This window comes from Tigriopus californicus, chromosome 7, assembly GCF_007210705.1.
Source record: "Tigriopus californicus strain San Diego chromosome 7, Tcal_SD_v2.1, whole genome shotgun sequence".
Classification (NCBI taxonomy): Eukaryota; Metazoa; Arthropoda; class Copepoda; order Harpacticoida; family Harpacticidae; genus Tigriopus; species Tigriopus californicus.
Genome location: NC_081446.1, coordinates 2191107 through 2214693, shown reverse-complemented (window position 1 = coordinate 2214693; position 23587 = coordinate 2191107). Strand labels below are relative to the sequence as shown.

General features: G+C 41.9%; 2 protein-coding genes across 2 annotated transcripts in view; both read right to left on the bottom strand.

Annotated features, from left to right (window-relative positions):
- Positions 1–1377, bottom strand: part of LOC131883880 (uncharacterized) — a 20729-nt gene extending 19352 nt beyond the window's left edge. Inside the window, exon 1 of the mRNA XM_059231481.1 lies at positions 149–1377. Within this exon, the coding sequence (XP_059087464.1) occupies positions 149–1104 (956 nt within the window). The 5' untranslated portion in view covers positions 1105–1377. The remainder of the gene's footprint in view (positions 1–148) is intronic.
- A 4799-nt stretch (positions 1378–6176) lies between these two features.
- LOC131883998 (calcium-independent protein kinase C-like) lies at positions 6177–23270 on the bottom strand. Its single transcript, XM_059231616.1, has 13 exons — positions 21534–23270; positions 17640–17869; positions 13892–14009; positions 12416–12545; positions 11534–11676; positions 11356–11469; positions 11151–11280; positions 10400–10680; positions 10153–10307; positions 9929–10067; positions 9640–9828; positions 9405–9551; positions 6177–9277 (listed from the first exon to the last, which is right to left on the bottom strand). The coding sequence occupies exons 1-13, from the start codon at positions 21894–21896 to the stop codon at positions 9089–9091; spliced, it is 2328 nt and encodes a 775-aa protein (XP_059087599.1). The 5' UTR covers positions 21897–23270; the 3' UTR covers positions 6177–9088.
- Positions 23271–23587: the final 317 nt, after the last annotated feature.

The window sequence follows — 23587 nt, the reverse complement described above, 5'->3', positions numbered from 1 at the left end:
AGTAATCAATTCAAGAGGATCGCACAAAAACATTTCAAGCCAGAGTCAAGATTGGTTCAAGGTTGACGGATGTTCGAATTGATAATAATAAAAAAAAACTTATTGTCTCGATGGGAAGAAACAGAGTTATCAATTCAGCAATAATTACCCGATGCGATAAAACCCCAACGGACAAGAGACTCCAAGTTGATCTCGCAGTGCTTGAATTGCCTCAGAATAATCAGGAGGCACCGCCTCATCAACGCTCTCATTCTGTCCCGTGGGACCAGGTTCTGGATTAGTTTCCGTGACTGATTCAAGTACTGAGGAATTTTTGGGCGTTTCATTGGCTCGTGGCCTTTGATCCGTTAAAGTTATTGCTGAAGCGTCTGTGCTCTGGATCGTTGAGTTTTGAACACTTTCAACTGTTGATGAGGAACCGGTCACCACATCATCGTTTGGATCCATGTTTGATGAGGTCGTACTTTGAGGGATGGAATTGTTTGATTCCTCGGCTGTGGTGTCTACAGGCGATTGTTGGGCCATTTCTGTGGTTGATGATCCACTTATCATTGAGGTTGAATTTGAGCTTTCGAAGGCTTCTATTGTTGTAACTGAATTTTCAACCCTTTGGGTGGTTTGGCTCGGTTCCAAAGATGAGGAAGTATTAGTTGTTCCCTCTGTTTGTTCCTCAAGCGAGTTTGTGCTTTGGTTCACGACCGACCCTGTCATACTTGTTATTGGTGCTTCTGACGATTCTGGTACCCCCAAGGTCGTTGAGGTTTCAGCACCGAGTGTGGTTAAGCTTGGACCGGTTGAAGAACCCGTCGTTCCTTCCTTTTCCATCTCCGTTGAGGAGTCATTGTTTGCAGTTGAGCTCTCCACCTGGTTTTTTGGATCAGTTCCAGGATCCGTGGTGTTTGCATTTGATCCATTCGACGTGATTTGACCAACGTTCGAACTGGTTTGCATGGGCTCTTCCGTTGTGTTGGAACTTACCGATGTGGCTCTTGATGTGATTGGTTCCAAAGTCGTAGATTCTGCCTCACTGTGAACAAGAGGAATATAACTATAGCACATAAACAGACATATTCCAACTATGTAGTAGAATCCTTTTCGGGACATAATAGAAGCCTTGAACCTTGTTCAAAGGTCCATTCAAGTCTGTTCCAAAAAAGCTCTCAGGATCAATATCTTTCTTTGCCCTAAAAAGTGCAGATAGCAAGTTTCGTTTGTTTCCTAAGCAACCAATAGAGTGTCAAGGAGACAACAGCCCTGTCCCAAATGCATTGTTGCTTGGCACAAAGGTCGAGTAACCTGGTCTCCAATCCCCCATGACTATTGATTCTTTTCTTTTGACTATTCATTGTAAATAATGCATTGCTCAGAAATTTGGATTTGTGGCGTCAGAGTGTCGGTGATATATATAATCTGGATACATCGACAATGTCGTGATTCAATCTTTTGATTCCTTTGAACGCTTATCACTTATTGTTCAATTATGAGGGCTAGTACCCAAAGAAGACGATAAATGACAGTGGGTCAAAAAAGGCGGGCAACCCTGGTGTGGTTTATTGAAAATATACCAATCTTTACATAGAAGCTCAGATGGTTGAGGGTCCTTGAAGCTAAAAGTTGATAAACGGTATGAAATGTACATACAGGCCATTGAAATATATATCTGAAACATATTTATATAAAATAAGAGTCTCTGTCGACTTAGAAAAATGGTATGTTTTTCTTATGACATGATGGCTTCAATTCTTCTATTCCCTATCCATATCTATGATCTTTAAGTCTTTTTTTTATTTATTACACTGTGACCGTAAAGTTCTTGCCCCTTGATAAAACTAGTAAAACTGATGAACAAACTGAGTAGCTTATTTCAATTAACATCCAGTCGAATCACCTGTCAATTCAATAACCTTATTCATTTTTCTCTGGTATAGACGCAACTAAGGCATGAAAGACAATTAGCTTAATCTTAGTTTCCCAAGTTCTCGATGGAATTAAGGCCACCTGACCTTAATTCGGGCCACACCTGTTTCCTCCAGAAGTGATGAACATTCGTTTCCAAACAGTTTTCGGGGCTTCTGACTGTTTGAGGTGGAGCACCAACGGGGGCAAAGGTTTTCTTTGAGGAAAGGTTGGAGAGAAGAATCGAACCATAGACCTCTCTCACTATAGGATATTCCGCTAATAAGTAGTTTCCTCCCACTCAGGTTTTTTCAACCTCACGTCCCTTCCCTAACATGTTGATTGTCGGCACCAGGGATTGAATTTACGACATCTCAGAGGAATTTATTTGCCTTGTTCGCGCTGCCTCTGAGACTGCTTGGCAGCATTATACGATAAGTTGGGAGCAAAAGCTGCCTGATATATTCAGCAAGTAAATTTATAGCATTTTGGGTCTGTGGATTGGGTAGAGCATTGCATGAAGATATCCGAACCACTAAGTATTATATCAAGTGGTATTTGTTAGAGAGATAATTTTGTAAAAAATGTGTCTTTTTCTTGGTTTTATCATTGTGGTACCAAAGTAGACTCCATCTTTCATTTTCATGGGTATTGTCAAAGTGCATGGAATGAGCGTCAACCTTTGTATAGTCTCTTCATTGCAATTGTCGCCGCTCCGTTGGTGGTTTAAGTGGGCAAAAAGTTAACTAACGTTTGTGGACGACCTTTTTTGGTCTGGTTAGAGATGCTAAGGTCGGAGAGGTTTCTTATCTTTTTCAATTTCACTCAGAACACCCATTAGGGTGTGTATAGAGTATGGGATAGAGGTAAGATAGATGAATGAGATTGGTCAGATATAAAACCTACGCAAAATCAAGGGATTGACTCACCTGGCCAGGGATACTAGCCATCACATCGTCCAATTTCAAATTTCGTTAGGCAGTGTCACGTCTGGTCTTAGATTTGTTCTCTATCTGCGGGTGTGGTTAGCGTCCAAAACAATTATTGGAGGAAGGGGTCGGTTAGGAAATTCGAGCCAGAGACCTCTCTCACAGAAACTGTGCTAACCCCTGTGCCACGTATCATCCCTGATAGAGGCTTACTTCCGTCATCGAGGATTGAACCCACGCCAAATGATGAGAATAAATTTGCCTTGCACCCGTTAGCTCTTAGACCACTAGGGTACTTTTACTTCAATTGTCTTTGCACTCTATCAAAGCCTAGTCGTCAATTTCGAAACATGCGCTTCGTTTGCCCTTTCAGCAATAAGGGATGATTTTGAAAGTTTAGGGGAATCCCAGGAAAAACGTGTCATGGTCATGGGCCGTTCGGCCACATTTTTTTTCCTTTTTTGCTTTTTCTAGCACTGCTGTGACCTAGATCATGAATTTTATAGTTTTAATCTGAACAGACGTCTAGGTGCAGATTTCATTCAAAAATATCACTACATATGCAGAAAATTTCTGAGATTCCAATACTTCAAACTTGTGTAGTCGACGGAACTGGTGACCGAAATGAGTTGAGTTTTCCCGCTCGAGATTATACGAGCCAGCGACGATCAGGTCAGCTGATTTTGCAACTTTAAACTTAGAGTTAAGGGATTTGGCTGGCGGGCAAGCAATTGATATTTTTGGGAAAAAAGTGTGCCTAGGTGCCTATGCTCTGATTCAAAACAATAATCTTCCTGTTTCAGGTCTTGGTAGTGCTAAAAAGCAAAAAAACAAGGATTGAGCCAAACTAGCCCCAGCCAGCCAAGACAGCCCAACCGGCCAAAGACACGCATTTTACTACTGGCGGAAAAAAATTAATGGAATAAAAACCTTCAAGAAGAGAGTGATGCCTCAATTAAAGGTTTAGTGTCACATCCGTTGCTCCGTTGTCGCCATACTTTGGGTCTTGCTTGTCTTTTACCTTAATCATTGCTTGAGCAATTATAGCAAGTAAAAAGCTGCTCCCCTTCTGCAAATGAAGTCATGATTAAATTTTTAAAACGTAGCAATGGGGACGTTTAGACAAGCCCTGGCTGGTTCGTTTGTTTGTTGGTCACGGTGGTACCCACAATACCGATAAAGTTTTTGTGCAAATGCCAAGAATTCTGATAACGATTTTCTTTGCTATTGAAACAAAAGGAACGACTTTGGTAAATAAAAAAAAATATTCTTGAATTTTAACTCAGATTTGAATATTAATCCACTTTAAACCTACAAAGAGATAATATTTTGAAAAAAGTAATCAATAGATGTTGGGAGTAACCTTAGTTGTGTTTCCAACAAAAATTTTATCAAATCCATCGAGTAAACGATAAGATATCTCGTTTTCAAAGATTGCATTTGTATCAAATTGTACTATAAATTGCTCCGGTTATATCTTACAACAATTGCTAAAACATATAATATGCTTTTTCAAAGACTCTAAAGAGAGGAAACGTCACGGCTTTCATTTGTCCGCCAATTTAGGCCATTGCGATGAATTAAGACAGTAACTTTAGTATAAATAAAACAAGATTTCCCATTCTACATAGTACATTTCAGTGTATTTTTTAGTAAATAATGATCTCTTTGATATACAACTCTGTTCAAATACCAAATATTTCTGAATTAACTTTAAAAGTCAAAAGAATAAATGAAATAACCATGACCATCAAGTAAATAAAAACAAGCAAATTGTCTTTAAAATCAGTAAAATATTGGACAAAATTTACTCAAAAACATTGATAGAAAGAAAATGAACAAGAATCAATTCATGAGGAACTCACACTGACAATTAGGAAAAGAAATGTATGAAATAGGCAAAAAAGTACATGCACATAAAAATTGACATATCAGTATATCTAAAATGGACAATTGATAATTGTATTTTAATCCACACATTTAACAAAAGAAACATCAGGTATTGGTGAAAAATAGATGAGTTGCCTTTGAGTAGAGTTTAAAATTTCTACTTATTAGGAATTTTACATAAAAGGCTGGCTTTTTTAAGGCACACAGAGTAAGACCAAAGTCCAGTTGACTAGATTTAAGTTTTAAACTCTAAAAAGGGTTTTAGCAAGAGGATCCAAAATAGTCAATTAAAAAGGTATCATATTTGTTGAGATGCATCCTTCCCCAATTTTAAAACATTCAAATGAGTTTAATGAGCAATATGCAGCTCAGAGCTAAAATATGCCTGCTTTTGATTTGGGGACCATTCCCAAATGGAGAACCGTGGATTCATATCAAGTGCACCAAATTACTTGAAAGTTGGTCAAGATGTTCCTGAAACAATTTTCTTTAAACAATATTATTGGCAAAAACATATTGACTGATTGTGTTTAGAGAAAACTTTAGCAGTAAAGTTTAGAAGTAAAATGAAAGGCAATTTTACATCTTTTGTAAGTTTTATGTGACTTTTTTGCCACTTTTGTAAGTTTTTAGTGACATTTTTTGCTACTTTTAGCTTTTAAAGAAATCTTCAAGAAAATGGAAAAATACTACTTCTTGTGTCATTGAAAAGGACAATAGTATGCCTTGGGAATAACTGGAAGCATAATTAGGGCATTTTTGGATCTTTTAAGGTGCAAAACGCATCTTTTAACTTGTTATAACTAAGCATTTGCTAAATAGAAGTTTATAAAATTTTACGTCATACATAACCAAGAGTGTAGTTAATACTGGTTGACTTCATGTTACAATGATTCATTTTAATATCTTTTAAGTGATTTAACACACTTATCTGAGCTTCTTTTAAACATGTGTATTTCATTAAAGTTGTTCCTTTTGTCTCTTTGACAAAGAAAAACATATGTTGATGTCTTGGCATTTGAGCAAACACTTAACCAGAAAATATAACCAACGTGTGGTACTAGAGTCAGTCATGCAAGTTTGGGGCTTCAAACACGTTTTTGAGAAGCTGATCCAGCTGACCTTTCTTTCACGTTGCTTTATGAGGAAAGGTCAGCTTCGATAAAAACCAGTTTGAAACGCCAATTTTGCATTACTGTACCTAACTGGCAGACAAGTTTCTTTGCTGGTACCAGTGCTTGCCTAAATGTCCGAATAGCATTGAAAATTTGTGTTGGAAGGTGTCCAAGATGAAAGAAAGCAAGGAAATAAATGTTTTCTCGTATCAATGGTTACACTTCAGACTTTATCAAGTGATTATTTCAGATGATCATTTTTTACTTTTCCTAAAGAGGACATGCTACCTCTGAAAAAACTGCATCAAGTTATTTTGAAACTGTGAACCACAAATGACGCTGGATGTAAGTTTAATTTGGTAAACATTTATTCCATTCTGTAGTATGTAACACCAAGCGCATTTATAATAAAATGACTAATCATCGTATTTTCTCGGTTTCAACTTTCTTTCTCAATTGAACATTCAGCATTTTATGATGCATGGTGATGGCAAACATTGAAGGAGAAAAATAGTCATAAAGGAGTGGCTGTTCTTATAATTGTTGTAGTAGTTTCAGTTGTGGTTCTCGTCCTTGTAGTACTAGTCAGAGTCAAAGTCGTCATAGGAGTAGAAAGAGGAGCAGGAATAATAGTAAGAGTAGCAATATGGTAGGGTTTGTTTCCAATTAGTTGGATCAACTCAAGTTGTGGTTACAATAGGAATCGTCCGGGTAGTCAAAGCAGTTGTAAATGTTGTAGGAATAGTAGTAGTTGCAGTAGTTAATGACGTTGTAGGTTGTGATGACTGCGAATGTTCGAGTTGTAATGAATGACAATGACCATGATTCTGATGATAGTAAGGATGGTAGCAATAATCATAGGAAAATTAAACTGATGTTGTTTGCTGCTTAGAAAGATGTTCAATATTGATGGCAAAAAAAGCGATGCCAATCGTTCTCTCTGGACTTGAAGATGGATGAAGGCGGGTCTGAGTCTGGAACAGAAGGTGCTGCTATTGATGAATTAATCCATCAATCACTGAAGGAGGTCATTTGTCGCTGGGGGTAGGGGGTCGGTGATGTTACTTGCTTTAAGTTTAAGTAGTAGTTGTAGAAGTAATAGTAGAAGTCTGTCGTCCTAGTCTCTCCCACAAGGACTAGAATTTATGGCGAGTCATACCTCAGCACCAGTACAAAGAAGGTAATAAACTCGAAGTTCATGAGATATTGAAGTAGTCCAAGCTGAGTTCATGGTTCGGGAGGGTTGGGTGGGACCTCATACAAGGTTGGGGTGGGTGTGCTCCAGTCTATAGAATTAGTATTTTTGCGATTTGTTCATTTAGTTTTGTTAGGTGGGCTGGTTTTGCCTTTGAATGACCTAAACTTGGGGCGAAGGAACGGCTACAACGAGCATTTGACGCTCTTTCTAAAGGCTTTCGAAGCGGCCTTGGGAGCAGATGTGGGTCCGTTCTCATATTTTTGTTTTGTTTGTAAACGTGTGCCCCTCCTGACTCTTGAAGAGTGCTTGTAATACAGGAGAAGTTATTTTGGGTAGGTGGGACCAGACAAGAGTGAAGGGATGACATTCACCTATTATGACAATATAAATGATAAAGGATGATAATGATAATCATGTAGTGTGGTTGTATCATGTTCGACAATATTAAGCGAAAAGAGGGCGGGCGGGCTTGTGGGTGGTTGGGCTGGTTATATGTGGATTGAACGACGGAGGGTGGTTTGGTGGGTTCAAATTAGGCCGATGTTTGGAAAATGAGTGCGTTCGTTAGGTTGATGTCATAGGGAATGCGTGCTCTTTGCTCTTGTCACTTTCAAGTCGTTCAAGTATGGAAAGAAAGAAGGAAGGAAGGAGGGAAGGAAGGAAGTAAAGAAGGAAGCGAAGATGGCGGGTGGGGCACATCAGAGTTGGTAGGTCATCATCATCGTCAATCTAAATGCAGTTTTTGGCACGTGTTCCAGAAGAAACCAGTCAATGCTGTGCAAGACGTCCGATCAGAGCCAAGGGCCAACATCTCACCTCTCCCGTTCGAGAAGCCAACTTTGGTTATGTGGGCTTCCAAATCCGGGGCGAGGGGCGAGGGTGGTTGGAGAATTGGAGGGGAATGTACAAAAGTGAGCCTGTTTCGGCGGAGTGGCTCTACTTTTCGGCGAGTTGGGTGAAAAGATGTCAACGAATATCATTATCGTTTTGCACTGGCATCGTATGTACACATGGGGGGTCGAAAGGGGTGGAAGGTCGGGGCGGTGAAGAACCTAAACTGCAGGATAGGATATCCTGCAGAGAAAGAAAGAGAGAGGGAGAGAGAGAACGATCGACAGAGCGGCAGCCAACATCGGAATCGCGGGAAGAGCTCGGAGCCAGGCTCAACAAAACTCCCATGGGAAGAGCGGAAAATAGAGAGAGAGAAGCGGAAAATTCGGGCGAGGGACAAGAAGAAGTAGGAGAACAATATCGCTCAATAACTAATAAGTGATAAAAAATGAAAATATTAACAATAATAATGATAATAATAGCAATAATGATAAACAGAATGATCTTGATAATGGAGCAGCACTTGTGTTTTTGTCTCGATATTTTCTTTTCTCTTTCAGCGACAGAGTCCCGGGTGCTAGGAGTGTCTTTTTTTCGTGGAACAAGTTTTAGGCCTTTGAACTGGCGAGACTCTGCTGACCGCTGGAGGCTGAATGTTCTGTGTCTGGTGCCAATGGCCTGCTTCACAACCGGCATGTTCACACTCTGTTGACTTGAAATACTTGATGCAATCAATAGCCTTCCATCAGAGGTGATGGCCGCAACATTGACCACATTGATGGCGGAGGCGAGGATGATGTGGAAGTTCTTGTAATTGATGACGATGATGGCAATGATAACGATGAAGATGATGTGGTTAAACTTGAAATGATAATGATGATGTTTTAGAAGGGAGAAAAGAATGGCAATAGCAGTGATGATAATGATGATATTAGTAATAATAATAATAATAATAATGATAATAATAATGATAATAATAATAATTATAGTAATGATAATAATGATAATAATAATGATAATGATGATAACATTGGTAGCTATTTAAGAGTGACAGGAGAAGATTTGAAGAATTGTTGATGCTCGCATGGTACTAATTAATAGTTGCAGATGTCGGTCTGATTTGGAGGTCGGAGGTCCAAAATCTTCTCTTTGTTTCGTTTGCTTGTGTGAGTGTGTAAGGTTTACTTCTTATGCGGATATAGTTTCTTTTTGTGTTCGGGCCATTGCTTTTAGTGCTTCTTGCCAGGGTGACCGGTGTTAGCCGTCATCTGGAGTCGACCGAATTCCGTGTTGTAAAAGCTGAAACCGGTGAATTCATCCTGGTTGATTGTGCGGATTAGCTCAGGATTCACCGGAGTCAGAACGGGATCTTCCTTGGTAAACTCGGTATCGAAATTCAAAACATCCTTCTTGTTCTTCTGCAAATTTGAATGAGAAAGGAAACCCCAATTAGTTGATTCCTCCTCTACCAACTGGTCTCTTGGGTCACGCTAGCTAGCATTCTCATTTAACATCAAAGACCAAAAGAAACATGAAACCACTTACAATCTTCGGCTTAAAAGGCGGTTTAATCCTCCGATTTTCCATGTCCTCCCAATTAATCGATCTGAAGAAAGAGTGGTGCTTAATGGCCTCTTCGCCACCATGAGCAGCCACACAGCCCAACCGTTTGGCAACATTTTTCTGCATGAACTGCAAAGAGGAAAGAAACAGGGGTTGAGTCAAGGACCGTGAACAACTCACTTCCAATCATGTTCGAACACAAGAAAGCACTTCTTACCCCTTTCAGCACTGAAACAGCTTCCTTTGATAACCAAACTGGATAGAGGACATCATCGTGAAGGATGCTTTCAAAGAGGTCATCTTCATTATCGGCCTCAAAGGGAGGCTGACCGGCCATCATTTCGTACATGAGGACGCCCAGGGCCCACCAATCTACACTTGCTCCGTAGTCTAATTCTTGGAGGATCTAACGAGAAACGAGAACGGGGTTGAGAGTTTTGGGGAAAAGTCGTCGGTGGAAGTCAAAGAGCCACACGCTCTTTAAACTACAAAGCGGATCTTTTTACCTCTGGTGCGATGTAATCCGGAGTTCCGCAGAAAGTGGTGGTGGTCACACCATTCTTGATACCCTCTTTGCACATCCCAAAATCAGCGATCTTGCAATGACCCTCCGAGTCCAATAGAATGTTGTCAAGTTTTAGATCACTGAAAATGGTAGTCACATGTTGATTATATCCATGGAAAACATGGCAATCGTGCAAGGGGCTCTATCTAAATGGGTACAACCTACCGATAAATAACTCCGTGCTTGTGGAGGTATTGCAAGGCTAACATGACTTCGGCCGAGTAAAACCGTGCTCTTGGCTCATCGAATTTGCGGGCACGCTGGATTTGAAACATGAGGTCACCTCCATTCACGTACTCCATGACAAAGAATAATCGTTCCTGGAACACACATGGCAAATTTTCTCTTAGTAACACCCCTGTCTCTCTCGCTCTCTCTCATTTAAAATGCATGGGTGATTCAAATTGAATACCTTTGTTTGGAAGCAGGAATGCAGGGAGGTCAAGAAGGGGTGATTAGCGGCCAAGGCAAGGATGCGCTTCTCTGTCATGGTACATTCCACGTCATCGTCCTGGACAATCACGTCCTTCTTAAGGACCTTGACAGCGAACACCTCCTCCGAGTCCTTCTTTTCGGCCAACATCACCTTCCCGAAGGAACCTTTGCCCAGAACCTTGAGGAAGCGGAAGTCCTCTAAACAAACTTTCTTTGTTCCCGACTGCCGATCCACCAAATCTTGAAGGGAGGGCTTGGCTGCAAAGGGAACAAAAACATCCGAGGAAATGAGACAAGGTCACAACATACAACATAACGACCACAATTTGATCAACAACCAAAAGTCGGTCTCTCTCAAGCCAACAACAAGATTGTGTGTACTGTATGGCACAGAGGTGCAGTTTGCCTTATTATCCTCCTATCCGCCCCCACAAACGACCTTTTTCGCATTTCTTAGTGCTGGAATGACAATGACATTTCTGTCGTGCCATTCCTGTCGTTGCGTTTCAGCAATATTGGCAACCGTCTCTCTCTCTCTTTCTCTCTCTTTGTCTTTTAACATACACTTCCGGGCTTCATTGGATAATGATGATCAGCTTAATGCCAGTCATACTGAGAGAGACAGAGAGACCGAGAAAGTCCTCCACCACATTTAAAGCACAATGAGGTTTCCTCCAACCCCCTGCCCGAGTCGACTGTTGACGACAACTAGGGAGGCTGAAACTCACCTCCTCCAGCTACCGCGCCGGGTTCCTTGCCATCGCCTTCACCGCATTCTTTCTTGCCTTGAAGGATGCCCTTCTTTTGGAGACGTTCCTCCATTTCACGCTGGGCTTGAATTTGCAAACGAAGCTTGGCCTGGAAAAGAAATCCAATCCACGGGTTATAACGTGCTACGATGTACCTTTCGGAGGCGGACTCAAACTCTCTGACCTGTTCTTCAGCATCTTCGCCTCCATCAACGGCTCCGAGATTGGCCGTGGAGACTGTTGCACTTGAGGAAGAAACTTGACTAGTATTTGAACGCGATTGACCTTCACCCAAGGGCTGGAATCGAATACGGTTTTGGAGTTAGTTAGTACGGGTTAAAGGCAAGCTAATTTTAGATTACCTTTTTCCTGGGTTTGGAGGATTCTGTGAGTTTGTGTGGGGTCATGCCCATATCGTTGAGTATGTCCGCCAACTGCCGTGCGTTGATCCCACAATTGTTAGCTACATTCTTCTGACACCTTTTGTGCGCATTGGTCTTACAAACTAAAATTTAAAAAAAATAACAATTTTCCTGAATGTAAATCATATTTTTGCAGGCTTCGTGAACGGTTGCGTTGTCTCGAATATGAATCAATCCGATGCATTCGTTCTTGTTAAACTGTCTCGATTTGCCAGGCATCATTCCTTAATATCTAGAAACATGGAGAGCAAACTTGTTTCTCGCCAAAATAGGCCAACTCTTGATCGGATTGCACTGGGTCTCCATTCAAATGGGAAAAAGTCAAATGCTAATAAAATGATAAACTTAGACCGTTCCAATTAAGCCCCAGTCCAATTCGAAACAATTACCTGTGAAGACGTTTGTTTCAAAGTGGTGTTGCGTAAAGGTTTTGTGAAAAGCCAAAGATGTGAGATATCCAGTCATTACAATTTAACTTTGACCACCTCCCCTCAGTCAGATGAGAGCCGAGAGATACGAAATTTTCGTTTCCATCTGATGTCCATATCTCTAGCTGTCCGTGCATTATGAAAACTAAAAGCTATGTTCCTTATTTCCAGGTCACCCGACAAGCTTCTCCCACCTTACTTCCAAGTTACTAATTTTCGTGTAACACCCTAGTAATTTCTATCAACTTTCCCCGCAAAAAGTTATTAGGGCAACATCTAAAAGAGGGATTCTTTTTTTCAAGTAAAAATATACTCATTCCAATCAAAATCTTCAAGACACACGGCTTTCTAGTGACCCATATCAGCCACATGTAGACATGCATGCTCCAATCACCTTCGCACTGAAGTCCTTGTCTGTAGAGGCCATAGAGGAGAGAACCACAATGGTCGCACCAGGTGAAGCGACGATAGGTGTGAACCACAAAGCGATGCGGCACATTGATGTTAAAGCGAGCACTTTGGTTCTGCAAGAGAGGAATGAATTGAAACATAGTAAGTCAGCAAAGCAGGCATTCCATTCCAAGCATGACTCTTGGCCACAAAAATGGGAGTTTGTGTTCAAATGAAGGAAGGGAGTTGGCTAGCCAGTCCAGTAATGAGGAAGACCAAAAAAGTCATTTGGACCGATTTTTAATCGGCCATCTGGGCTAATATTCCACCTGGAGTGGTCGCACATCAATAAATGTGTAGGAGGGCAGTGGCCAGATATTGCCTTTGAAAGTTCTTTTACACATCTAATCATGAACCAGTGAAATTTGGACCGGGATGTTAGTGACGGGAATTGACGTTTCGGAAGCGTTTCAATTTCGTCGTTTAATTTTCAACTCAATCGAAAGGTTGAGTGAAAGATTCTCCTCCCTCAAATCTCACAAGGACTAGTTCATTCATTCTGTACCGAGTTTTCTGCAGCGCTTTGAGAGGGCATAACTTTTGATCCAGTTGTTTGATCAAGCTGAAAATCGAAATGCGTAATCGTAGCGACCTTTGGGTCCGTCTCATTTGAAGGAGAACGCAATCCGGTCGCTCGTTTCCAAAATGTTGATTCGAGACCCTAGTCCATGTTCCAGTGGTTCATGATTCAATACGTAGTCCGGCAATCATCACTTTGATCATCAGGAAGATGAACGTAGGAAAGGACCGTTGTTCATAAGTGCGTGAGTAGCCAAGCTACAGACGTCTAGAAATATGGACTGGAAACGGCTTGGCCGCCAATATATATATGCTTAAGGACACAGCAGCTCTGAGTCTTTTTTATGATGAATTCATAGAGTAAAAATCATGGATGATTGCAATGAAAGGCAAGTCATCTTCGTAACATTTACTAGCAAAGTGGTTCCTTTCAAAGTTATTTCGTTAAAAGCTTAGCTTAAGTAGCTGACCAAGAGGAGGCCCAATATCGAAATTTCATGTAATCATTGCTACATAACTTACCTAAAGCAATAAATTACCAAAGGCAGATTTTGGGCCTAAATTTGACCAGACCTTTTGATCTTGATAAATGCTAATTTTGGACAAGATCAATGATTCGGCCGATAAGAAATTTTCTCTCCCGTGGTAAGTCCATATCTCGAGAAGTCCTTGGCCAAGTCTCTCAAGTGTTGTCCATGTTGATCATCTACAAGTTTGATATTCGAGACCTCGTCGAGGTGACAACGAGCCAATCATTCTTGCGTACATACACATTCAAAGAGCAAGCCGAAATCTGGGCCATTAGAACAGATCCCAAATGATAGTTTAGCAATGCAGTACTACCAATATACATTGTGTGTGTGTGTGTGACAGTACTCTACAGTATACAAAATATACTCACATCGTCGTTCGTCTCGGCATCCTTGACGCCTGAACACTTGGTGGTGATAAATTCGTGGCACCTCTTGTGAACCACACAAACACACACTTGGCATTGATATCCTTGTTTGCCCAGACCCCTGGAAAGAACCGAAACAATAATAATCAAGGGCAATCAACAAGAATTCCAAGAAAATATCAAAGACATCGTTACATCGTGTATGCATTGTTTCAAGTCTGAATTGAACGGCATTTTATCAAACTACCCCAATGCACTTATCATATTAACACTGGGATTAGGTCATGTAAAACAATAGATTATGTAGTAACCTAATCTTTCCTTCTAATATCGAGTCAAATAGGCAGATGATGCTATCGTTATTTCTAACACATATCTAACATATGTGTACTGGATCTTTGGTAAAGATTCTTTACGTAGATTTTGGTAGTAGACTGGGACCATTTCAAATTTCAAACATGTTAACCAGTTCACGGGGCTTTACCCAATTTTACCATATAATAGTCTTCCCAAATATTCATGCAAACACATGGGAGGCTTTCGCAACGTACTCGCGTTCCTCTTCGACGCCAGATTTTTGGGTCCGTGTAGTACGTATATATCGTATATATGCACACCACCACTAAAAGGAGAAACGGCTTCTTGATTGTTTTTTGTTCATTTCAATCTGGACAAGGCTGGATTGAGAAACCTTGAACACGTTGACGAAAGAATCATCTTCGGCCGAAAAGCGTCCCAAGAACGACAGCGACAAATTGACGTCTTCTTACACCCAAGCAATTTTAATTCGAATGGAGGGGCATCACATGGGCCATTAAAATCCACCACCAATGGCTCTAAGGACATGAACATTGGCATAATAAAAATACCGAGGCTAAGTGGTCGTGAAACCCCAATCTCGAGCAGGATTGCCAAGGGCACCTTCATCATTATCACCATCATCCGTTCGCTGTGATGGCAAGAGCATTATTGCTCCAGCTCTCGAATACTGATTTTTTTTGGTTCCAAGGTGGATGGTTGATTTCCTCATACCCGTTCTCCAATCACTGATAAATCATTTGAACAATGTCCTAGTCCATTTCTGTCGTCAATCCTGATCTGCATTATTTGGGCGGGGACCGCGTATATGTAATGCATCCTAATGATTGGAAAGAGCGGATTTTGAAGACCATGGAGAAAAGAGTTTTTCTCAAGGCTTCTTGAAAGAAACAAGCTTCAGATTCTGAGAGCCAAGAGTCTCATGTAGAACAACTGCAGCTATCATGAGGTAAGACCGGCTTAATTCATTAAGCCGCACTGGCATCAGGCCTCAGACTGGTGACGAAGATAATGTGGCGCTTGTAAAAAGATTTCCTCCCCGTATGATTTAAATGTCAAAGCGTTCTCGGGGGTTTTGAATCGTCAAAGCCGTGTCCAGCGATGCTAATTTTCAGGTAAATGCAAGTCATTGGACACTGCAAAGAGTTTCCAAGTACTAAAATTGGCCCGAATGGCAATCACATGCACAATCAAGCAACATGACTTACAGTTACTTCCTTTCAAACGCCTGGCGAAACATTGGGATAATCTACATCAGTGCTTGGAATTCAAAGTACAAAAGTCCCTACAGAAGTGAATGCTAAGTAATGGAAAGTCAGTTGTGTGTTGTTGTAACTAAGCCTTGAAGATCGCATTGCTTGATTAAATTGATGGCCATTTTAGTAGTTGGCCAGCTCCATCTCTCAAAGTTGGAAAGGCTCATTGATTTTAAGGATCCTGCTTTAACGTTATTTTTCATTAATTTGATATGGGTATGGATGCTCTGGCTAAAAACACTAACATCAAGTTGAAAACCTCAAAATTGGGTTAAATGCTTAGAGGGGTGGCGACACTTCAGGCGATTTATTGCCACAATATAAACCGAACGTATCAGAGCAATAAATTGTTCGACATAGAAACATTTTTTTTTCGAGCATTTTTAGACAGAGAAAAACGAGTCACACCACTTCAATGGATTAAGGTATGTCTGAAACAATGTTCTCTCAATTGACTTGTTCCTACAAATAAAAACCATAACAATAAAATTGTACACCTCACACTTTTTGCTTAATGCTACAGAAACAAATCGTGAACTGATTATTGGCTTCATGCAGCATTTTGATCCCAGTGTTATTGTTTCATGTAGATCCACATGGCAACAACTATAATAGATAAACTGTCCTACCAATAGGATCAATCTAGCGGTTATCTCCGAACGGATCGACAATAAGGAAGTTCCAACAACCTCAGTGATTCAACTCAATTATTGACCTTAACCACTCACTTTCTCTCCAATGAGGATCGTAAGATTGAAGATAGTAGTGCTTGTAATTAGATTTACTACATACAACGTTCGAGTATTTCCGATGAATTACTCAAAAGCTAGATTCCATAGAATTGCCTATTTTCCTTATCAACCCCGCAACCTTGCCAATATCAGCTCCACCATAGCGATAGGTTGAAGCGAAAGGACATCAAGCCCAATGGACTAGAAGTGGGGAACTCCCAATGCCCCGCAGTGTTTCCATGCAAGAGTAGAACCAGTTCTGGTGATCAAGTTAGGCTTTAAAAAGAACTTGTCTCTGGCACCTCTATATATCTTTATGTGTTTGTGCGTGAGCCTCAATGAGGCGATTACAGTAGAATCAGACCTGATGACAAAGAGGAAAAGTGCATTCAGTTCGGCACAGCCCATGCAACTACATTAGCCTTTTATAAACCAAACATTATGGCAGAAAACAAGTATTATTTTGGGCTGTCCAAAGCTCATAGAACTTATACAGTCTCGATAGGCAAATCCTTGAACGCGTTACATAATATCTTCAATGGGTTTAATAATTCTATTTATATTCATATATTTCATATATTTTATTCATTCTCGCACAAGCTGTACACCCTCTCTATTTGTTGAGACTGCCCGGGGAGGGGGGGGGACTACCTTACCGCCAGGTAAATTTATCTTTAAGCAGGATGCAGCGATATATAATAGACATAATACATATGAAGGTGGCTTTTGTTCAAAAGAATCGCTTAAAACTGAAACAAAGCGTTTGACGCGACCTAATGCAAATCCGAAAAGCCATTGGACCAAAAATCGACCTACCAGAATACACTTGTAACAATGCTTCTAAGGAAAAACTCTGCAGCACTGAAATGCTTTACGTTGGGATACATGAACAGGAAATTTTGGCCGATAGAGACTTTGGCTCATAATCCAAATTGGGAAAAGTAACAAAAAAATACTTGAATGCATCACAAATTTGAGGGATGCCTCTGGTGCATTTCGAGGCAACCTTTGCCGCTTTTTTTCGATTCCCATGATCATAGATCTTTTCTTGAGCATTCTGTTATTCGTGGACAGATCGGCCCTGCTCAGCAACAATCTGGTCTTGAATGTGTCTTTTAATTTTTCTTAATTAAACTACACCTCCTCCTCTGATTTACTTTTTGGACCACTAACCATAGAGAACAAAACAGATTCATCTTTTACGTACATTCGAGTTCCTTAACAACGTGTTACAGAGAGATAGCAGTCTTTGGTCAAGTTTTTCAAGTTTTTTAAGTTCTTCCATGACTTATCAACGCACAGAATGTCAATATATATTATAGAGTGGGAATGAGAATGCAAATTCATATTTTGAGGGAAATCATAAATCCCCCCCAAAAGTAGCTAAATGTGAAGATATTCATTCAAATACTCGCACTGTAGTCCAGAGTGGCAGTAGTTCCTTACCAAATAAAATCGCCGCAGTGAGAGCAGAAAGTGGGCTGCCTGAGGAAAGTGGCCATGAATTTGTGTGAGTTGACTTGGTGGACCCGACGTTTCATGGCGCCCCGGCGTTGTTTCCCGGCAAACCCGCCATCTTGTTCCTTGAACTGTCGCATGGGCTGGCTTTGTTCCTCTTGAGAAGCCCATTGGAGCTCGATTTTGCAATGAAGCTTGCCTTGGGGCTCGAGATCCACCTGGAACCAGGAACCACGAACAGGGAACAGGGAACATGGAAAGAAAGAGAAAGAGAGAAAGAGGCACATTAGTTGTTTGGAGAACACTTTCCGGAAAAAGTTGCCCAAAATCCCCCGTAAAGTCGACTCAAGGTCCTATATTTAGCCCTCTCGCCTCGCATCTCTCCGTCTGACCACATTGACACTCGACGTTGGGAAGAAAATAAGAGTCCTACTCGATCCTAAAATACGTATGGCGAAGAGCGCGAGAAAGGAGCCCATCATTGATAATGGGAAGAACACCTCTCATTGTTTGTACGTATTTGGGCGTTTTTGTCTTCGAATTTTGTAACCTTTTATGTTATCAAGTCCAGCTCAGAAAAGATCGTTCCAAGCGCAAATATATATGTAGTATATGGAATGCTTGGGTGGAGAAATGATTGTCGTCGTGGCCTAGTAAGGCCGGATTAGGAGCCTAATAACGCAATAAAAGTCTCCGTTGTAGAATTTGTGGGCAATGACAAGTACATTTTATATGCAGCTCTCCCCAAAGCTAGTGGTTAACTTAAAGCAAGTGTCATTTCCATATACTTCTCCTCGTCCTCCTCCTCGTCCTCCTCGTCCTCCAGTTCCACTTGGTAACAGACTTGAAGGTCAGGAAATGAAACCCCTTTAGAATCATACAGTCGAATATACAAATGTCCTTGGATCAAGTCCGTAATGAGCTGTTTGAGCGGAGAAACGGAAGAACAAGCATAGGAAGGTCGAGGCAAAAATGAGAAGAAAAAAATCCCAGCCTTCCAAGTTGTTTTAGATTCCGCGCCCCTCAAGCTTGGCCGGAATTTTAAGCCCACCTCTCAGAATCCGTAATTGGGATATTTGGAAATTCGAGTTTCGATCCTGGCGTTATGATACCCAAAGGTGTTCGACAAGACTTCTTCCCCCTCATATACACCACCTATACTCGTACACACACAAATTCCTGAGGACGGGGACGCAAGAATTTTATGCTGAATAACTTCTCTCATTGCCGGCCCAGAAATTCGAGCACGTTTTTGTAGTGCGGAACACGGAGGAGGTTTTGAGTAGGCCAATCTTTAAAAAAAAATACTCGCTTTCTTCGATTTCTTTGCTGGCCTCTTTTTACCCAGGAGGGAGGCTCAAAGCTCGAAACGAGAGAGTCGAGCGGGTTGATTGAAACCCATTACAATAGGACGATGAGCATCCAAGGTCATCATTACCCAGCTCCCGAACATGCATTTGAAGTCTGTCTCTTGAACTATGTCGTCGTCGTCGACTCCTGTTTCTTCCTCGGACAGTTCATTACGAACAATGCACTTGGACCAAAAGTGAGCACAATTTGAAAACAAGAATAAATCAGTTGGCTTGGGTTGAAAATTGAGTACAAACTCACTTCGCTTCCACTGAGCTCGTTACTAGCCAGGATAAAAAATGACCTGTGTCCAATGCAGAAGGGTCATCGATACATAAGGTACAATATGCTCGTTATTGAAACGAGATTTACACATTTGGTAATGATGGCGAAAAGCGGTTGTTTTATTGCCATTACCGATGGTTTACTTGCTCTGTAGTGCATACATGGCTACGGCGCAACCTCCCTTAGAAGGAAATGTTGCCAAAAGTTGCCAAATCATTATTATTTGGGTTGATGGTATGGCCGGGCAAAATATCAAACCAGTTTGTTTCAAGTTCAAACAAATACCTTTGTCTTAATCCCCCAAATCCGATGAGTAACTGAAAAATACCAAGAACCTTCAACGAGTCCCATAGTTAGTCACTAATCAATCGACTCAATACATCGCCTCGCACATTAAAACACGTTGTAGGAGAGACATGGCAAATCCTGGAATGTTGCCTTCAAATCGGGCTTTCCACACTTGACTCATGATATTTGGACGAAACATTTTTGAAGTCAAATGGACTAAATCTGGCCAAAAAAGTGTCAAATATGCACAAATCTGGTTTGTGCACAAGTCCACCAAACGTTGGCCGCTAATTGTTAGAAATATGATCCAATCAATATCGAGACAAGAAACAAATGTCATTCTCAAATCATTGGTGTGCCGCCGGTTTTAGTATTTGACTTGGTACTAATCTAGCCGGACATGACATCTTTGGCAATAACTTTTCTGAAAAGCCATAAGTTTGCTGAAATCACGTTCGATCCATCCCGATTATGAGACAATTCTTTATGAGCGAAAAACCCACTTTGTTTCAAACAAAAACACTCCTAAAACACAATAGTGGTCACCCTGTGAGCGTTGAAGGAACTGATTGTTCCCTAAAGTAAAAAGGATACGGACCGATTGGAAAAATCAAAAGTCAATTTAAATGTCGTCGACTATTCATGGTAAAGTAAGTAACAAGTCATCTAGGAATGCGATATGACGACGACGACGTTGGCTCAGGTTTCCCTTAGTGGTTTTTCACTATCCTAATTCCAAAACCTGTCAATGAACATGTCCATCCAGATGATTATTTGGAGCTTCGCCATCATTTTTTGGGACCACAGAGTTAAAACACTCGGCATCAAACCGCAGACAAACGGTTTAGTTTAAAAAACTCGTCGATCCTGAGGTTGCCAGAATTATTCTCCGTGCAGCAATTGGTCGTTCTCTCATTTATTTCAAACATGCTGCAAAACCATTATGACATATTTTGTAAGAGACCAATGAATGGTTGCATAGAGTCGAGGTGCGTTTGATTGAAAATTGAGAATTGGCAGAGGAATCTATAGAGACACTGTGTGCGTCATGATCGACTCACACTTCTTGCGTATTGAATTCAGTTCCCCAATGCTCACCACAAAATGCTCTCAACTCAATCAGCAAATCAGTATTTTTGCTGCAAATATCGTTCAATTAAAATTAAGTGCTCTAGAAATATCCTCACAAAGTTTCAACTAAATTGACCAATCCGTTCAGAAATTATTATTTCTTCGGGAGAGGTCACCCGCCTTGAAAGCAAGAACGCTCTACTTTCCTAAAACATCACTCTTCCTCTAAGGGCCCATTTGAATCCCTCGTTATCATGCCAAGTCAGTTGGCCACGTCTAATGAAAACCCATGTTTTTGACGCATTTAGTCAAGAATATGTTCGAAATCTAGTATTGCCCAGTAGAAGTAATTGACAAATGCTCTTGCCTCCGTCCATCTTTGGCTGCGTCTTACATTCGTAATTGCAAGCAAGCAAGGGGCATTCGAGACTTGGGAAAGGTGTGCATTTTATTACCCTCGCTAAAATACGAGCGGGTACTTATTGGGCATCTCAAAAATACTAGTTTTGATATGCACTCTCTCGCTCAGTCATAAATTTTGAGTGGTGACTTCTCAAAAAGTGGATTGCAGAGTTGGAACTGACTGGTGGCTTTGCATGACTCACTTGAGCCTTTTCAAGAGCTTCTTCGATGGTTCCGGACCCATGATGTAGCTCTTTAAAATGGCCTACTTTGGTACTAACATTGAATAGTTGTTGTTTAAAAACTGAAGTTAATAAAAACCAAAAAAAAATCGTCTTATTGCGAGGTGTTGGGCACACCCCTAAACAAACCCAAACGTATGAATGGGAAGAAAAACGTACGCTCCGGATAGGTCTCTCGTGGTCTAATCACCAGAATGGGATTGGGTATGGTAATACGGAATGACTTTGGCCTTGATTTTCTTACCCAGAGATCATGTAGTGGTTGATCCTCTTTCTCGATGAGGTCTGACAAGCTGACCTTGCAATTGGCGATGAAATCATCCGGAGGCATGGTGGCATCGTGCCACATGGTGAAGCCCACCTGTTCGGAGTTGCGGACCAAATCTGTGGTGAATGTCTCATTCCAAGTGGGTTCACGGGTCTTGGTCTTGGTTGAGGTGCGTTCGATGGCCACCTCGTCGACATCGATGGCCACGTACGGGTCGAGGTTCATCACGGCTGGCTCTTTGCGGCCAAGCTCGGAGCTGATGTTCAGTCTTGTCATGAAATTGGTATGCTGGAGCTCTTTGGCCCCGCAGACCGTGATTTTGAGTCTCCCGTTGAACATGGTGGATTTCCAATGGCGGGGGCGACAGTACTCTTGAGTGTGTACGCGTTGTTGGACCAGGGACGGCGGCCTCTCACATGGGCTTGGTCTCGTCGGATCACTTGCTGTATTTTGAGCGCTGGATCAGTTCACTTCACTGCCAATTCACCTCAACATCTCGTTGGAGATGAGGACTTCCAACGCCTTGGACTCGGGTTGTCACATTCACTTCAGAGGCTAGAGAGACATGGCAGCTTACTTGGAAATCACTGACAAGGCCACCAGGAAATGGCAACGGCCTCCAGCCAAAATGCAATGATCCGAGATGCCACTGATCTTCACTCAAAATCTCTCTGTTGCATTCACTAGATTAAGGAGACTGGAGGGACGTCTCTGAATTGTAGCACTAGTTTGTGGTGGTGGTGGTGATGATGATGGTGGTGGAGGTGGAGATGATGATGGTTGTGTTGGTGGTGGTCCTAATTCAAGTAGTAGTAGTAGTAGTGGTAGTAGTTGTAGTTGTAGTAGTAGTAGTAGTAGTAGTAGGACTGGTGGTGGTAGTAGTGGTGGTAGTAGTAGTTGTTGCAGTAGTAGAAGTAGTTGTTGTAGAAGTAGTAGTGGTAGTAGTAGTAGAACGAGTAGTGGCCGTCGTCACCGTCTTCGTGGTGCTGGCCACAATAGTGGTGGTGGTGATGGTGGTGGTACTGCTAGTTTGGAGCAAAGGCCGAAATGACACTGCTCTCACTATGGTGTCGCCCTCTTTCCTCTCGTCAGCCCCTCTTTCAGCCTTCACAGCCTTTCTCAAAGACCTTCAGACTTCACTGAGAAGGTGCTGTGGAAGTGGCCTTCCCTCACTTGTCTGCTCCAGCACAACTACTTGAATGTGTACGAGTGTGTAAATCTCTCTCTCTCTCTCTCTTTCTCTCTCTCTCTTTCTCTCTCTCTCTCTCTCTCTCTTTTTCCTCTTCTCAAGCCCAGGACTAAGAGAGTATGTATGCAGTAATACTGGCAGTAAGTACACTATTTCTTCTTCGTTCTTCTTTTCCTCTTCTTCTTCTTCCCTCGTTTGTTCCTCCCTTTACCACAACTACTCCTACATACAGCTGGATGGAGTTGACTTCACTTGGCCATCCTTGACGGTGGGGGAGTCGAGGGTCTCGACTGCTTCGAGGAGGACGAGGAGGAGGAGGACGAGGAGGACCACGTCGAAATCAACTTGCTCCCTACCTACCACTGAAGGCCCGCACCACTCGTTCAGTCCATCCAAAGAGCGTAAAGAGGCTCGCGCACACACACGCATGCACACATATGCCACCAGACGTGGCCTAGAACTGTGCTCAGGCCGTACTTTGCCTCCTTCCGTGCCTCATGTTTCCTCGTAGGGTACTGAGCATTTCGTTCTTGGATGGGCAAGGCATGGCCTGGCTAGTTAAGGGAGCAATGCATTCGCAGCCTCTATCTGCCTCTGGCCAGGGAAGCAAGAGGATAGGGGGGAGGGAGGGAGGAGGAGCAGGACGAGGAGAACGGCCACAAGAAGGGAAGCGCCCAAACATGGGGGAAGCGCCGCGATCTTAGGCCATCCAATGGATAAAAGAAGGCCTAGCTGGCCTCAGAGAGGTCGGTCGCTGACAGAGCTACTGCCGCCGATCCATTTTCAACAAGGTTGCCGAGGACATGATTGCTGTTGTTTCCAGCTCCCGTCGATGGAGCCG

What these genes read in the sequence shown, in the direction of transcription:
- LOC131883998 (XM_059231616.1), bottom strand. Translation starts at nt 21,896, where the DNA reads ATGTTCAACGGGAGACTCAAAATCACGGTCTGCGGGGCCAAAGAGCTC. An exon ending in CGGCGCGGTAGCTGGAGGAG is followed by an intron (nt 10,681 to 11,150) that starts GTGAGTTTCAGC and finishes TTCCCTTTGCAG; the next exon opens with CCAAGCCCTCCCTTCAAGAT. An exon ending in AAGCACGGAGTTATTTATCG is followed by an intron (nt 10,068 to 10,152) that starts GTAGGTTGTACC and finishes TACCATTTTCAG; the next exon opens with TGATCTAAAACTTGACAACA.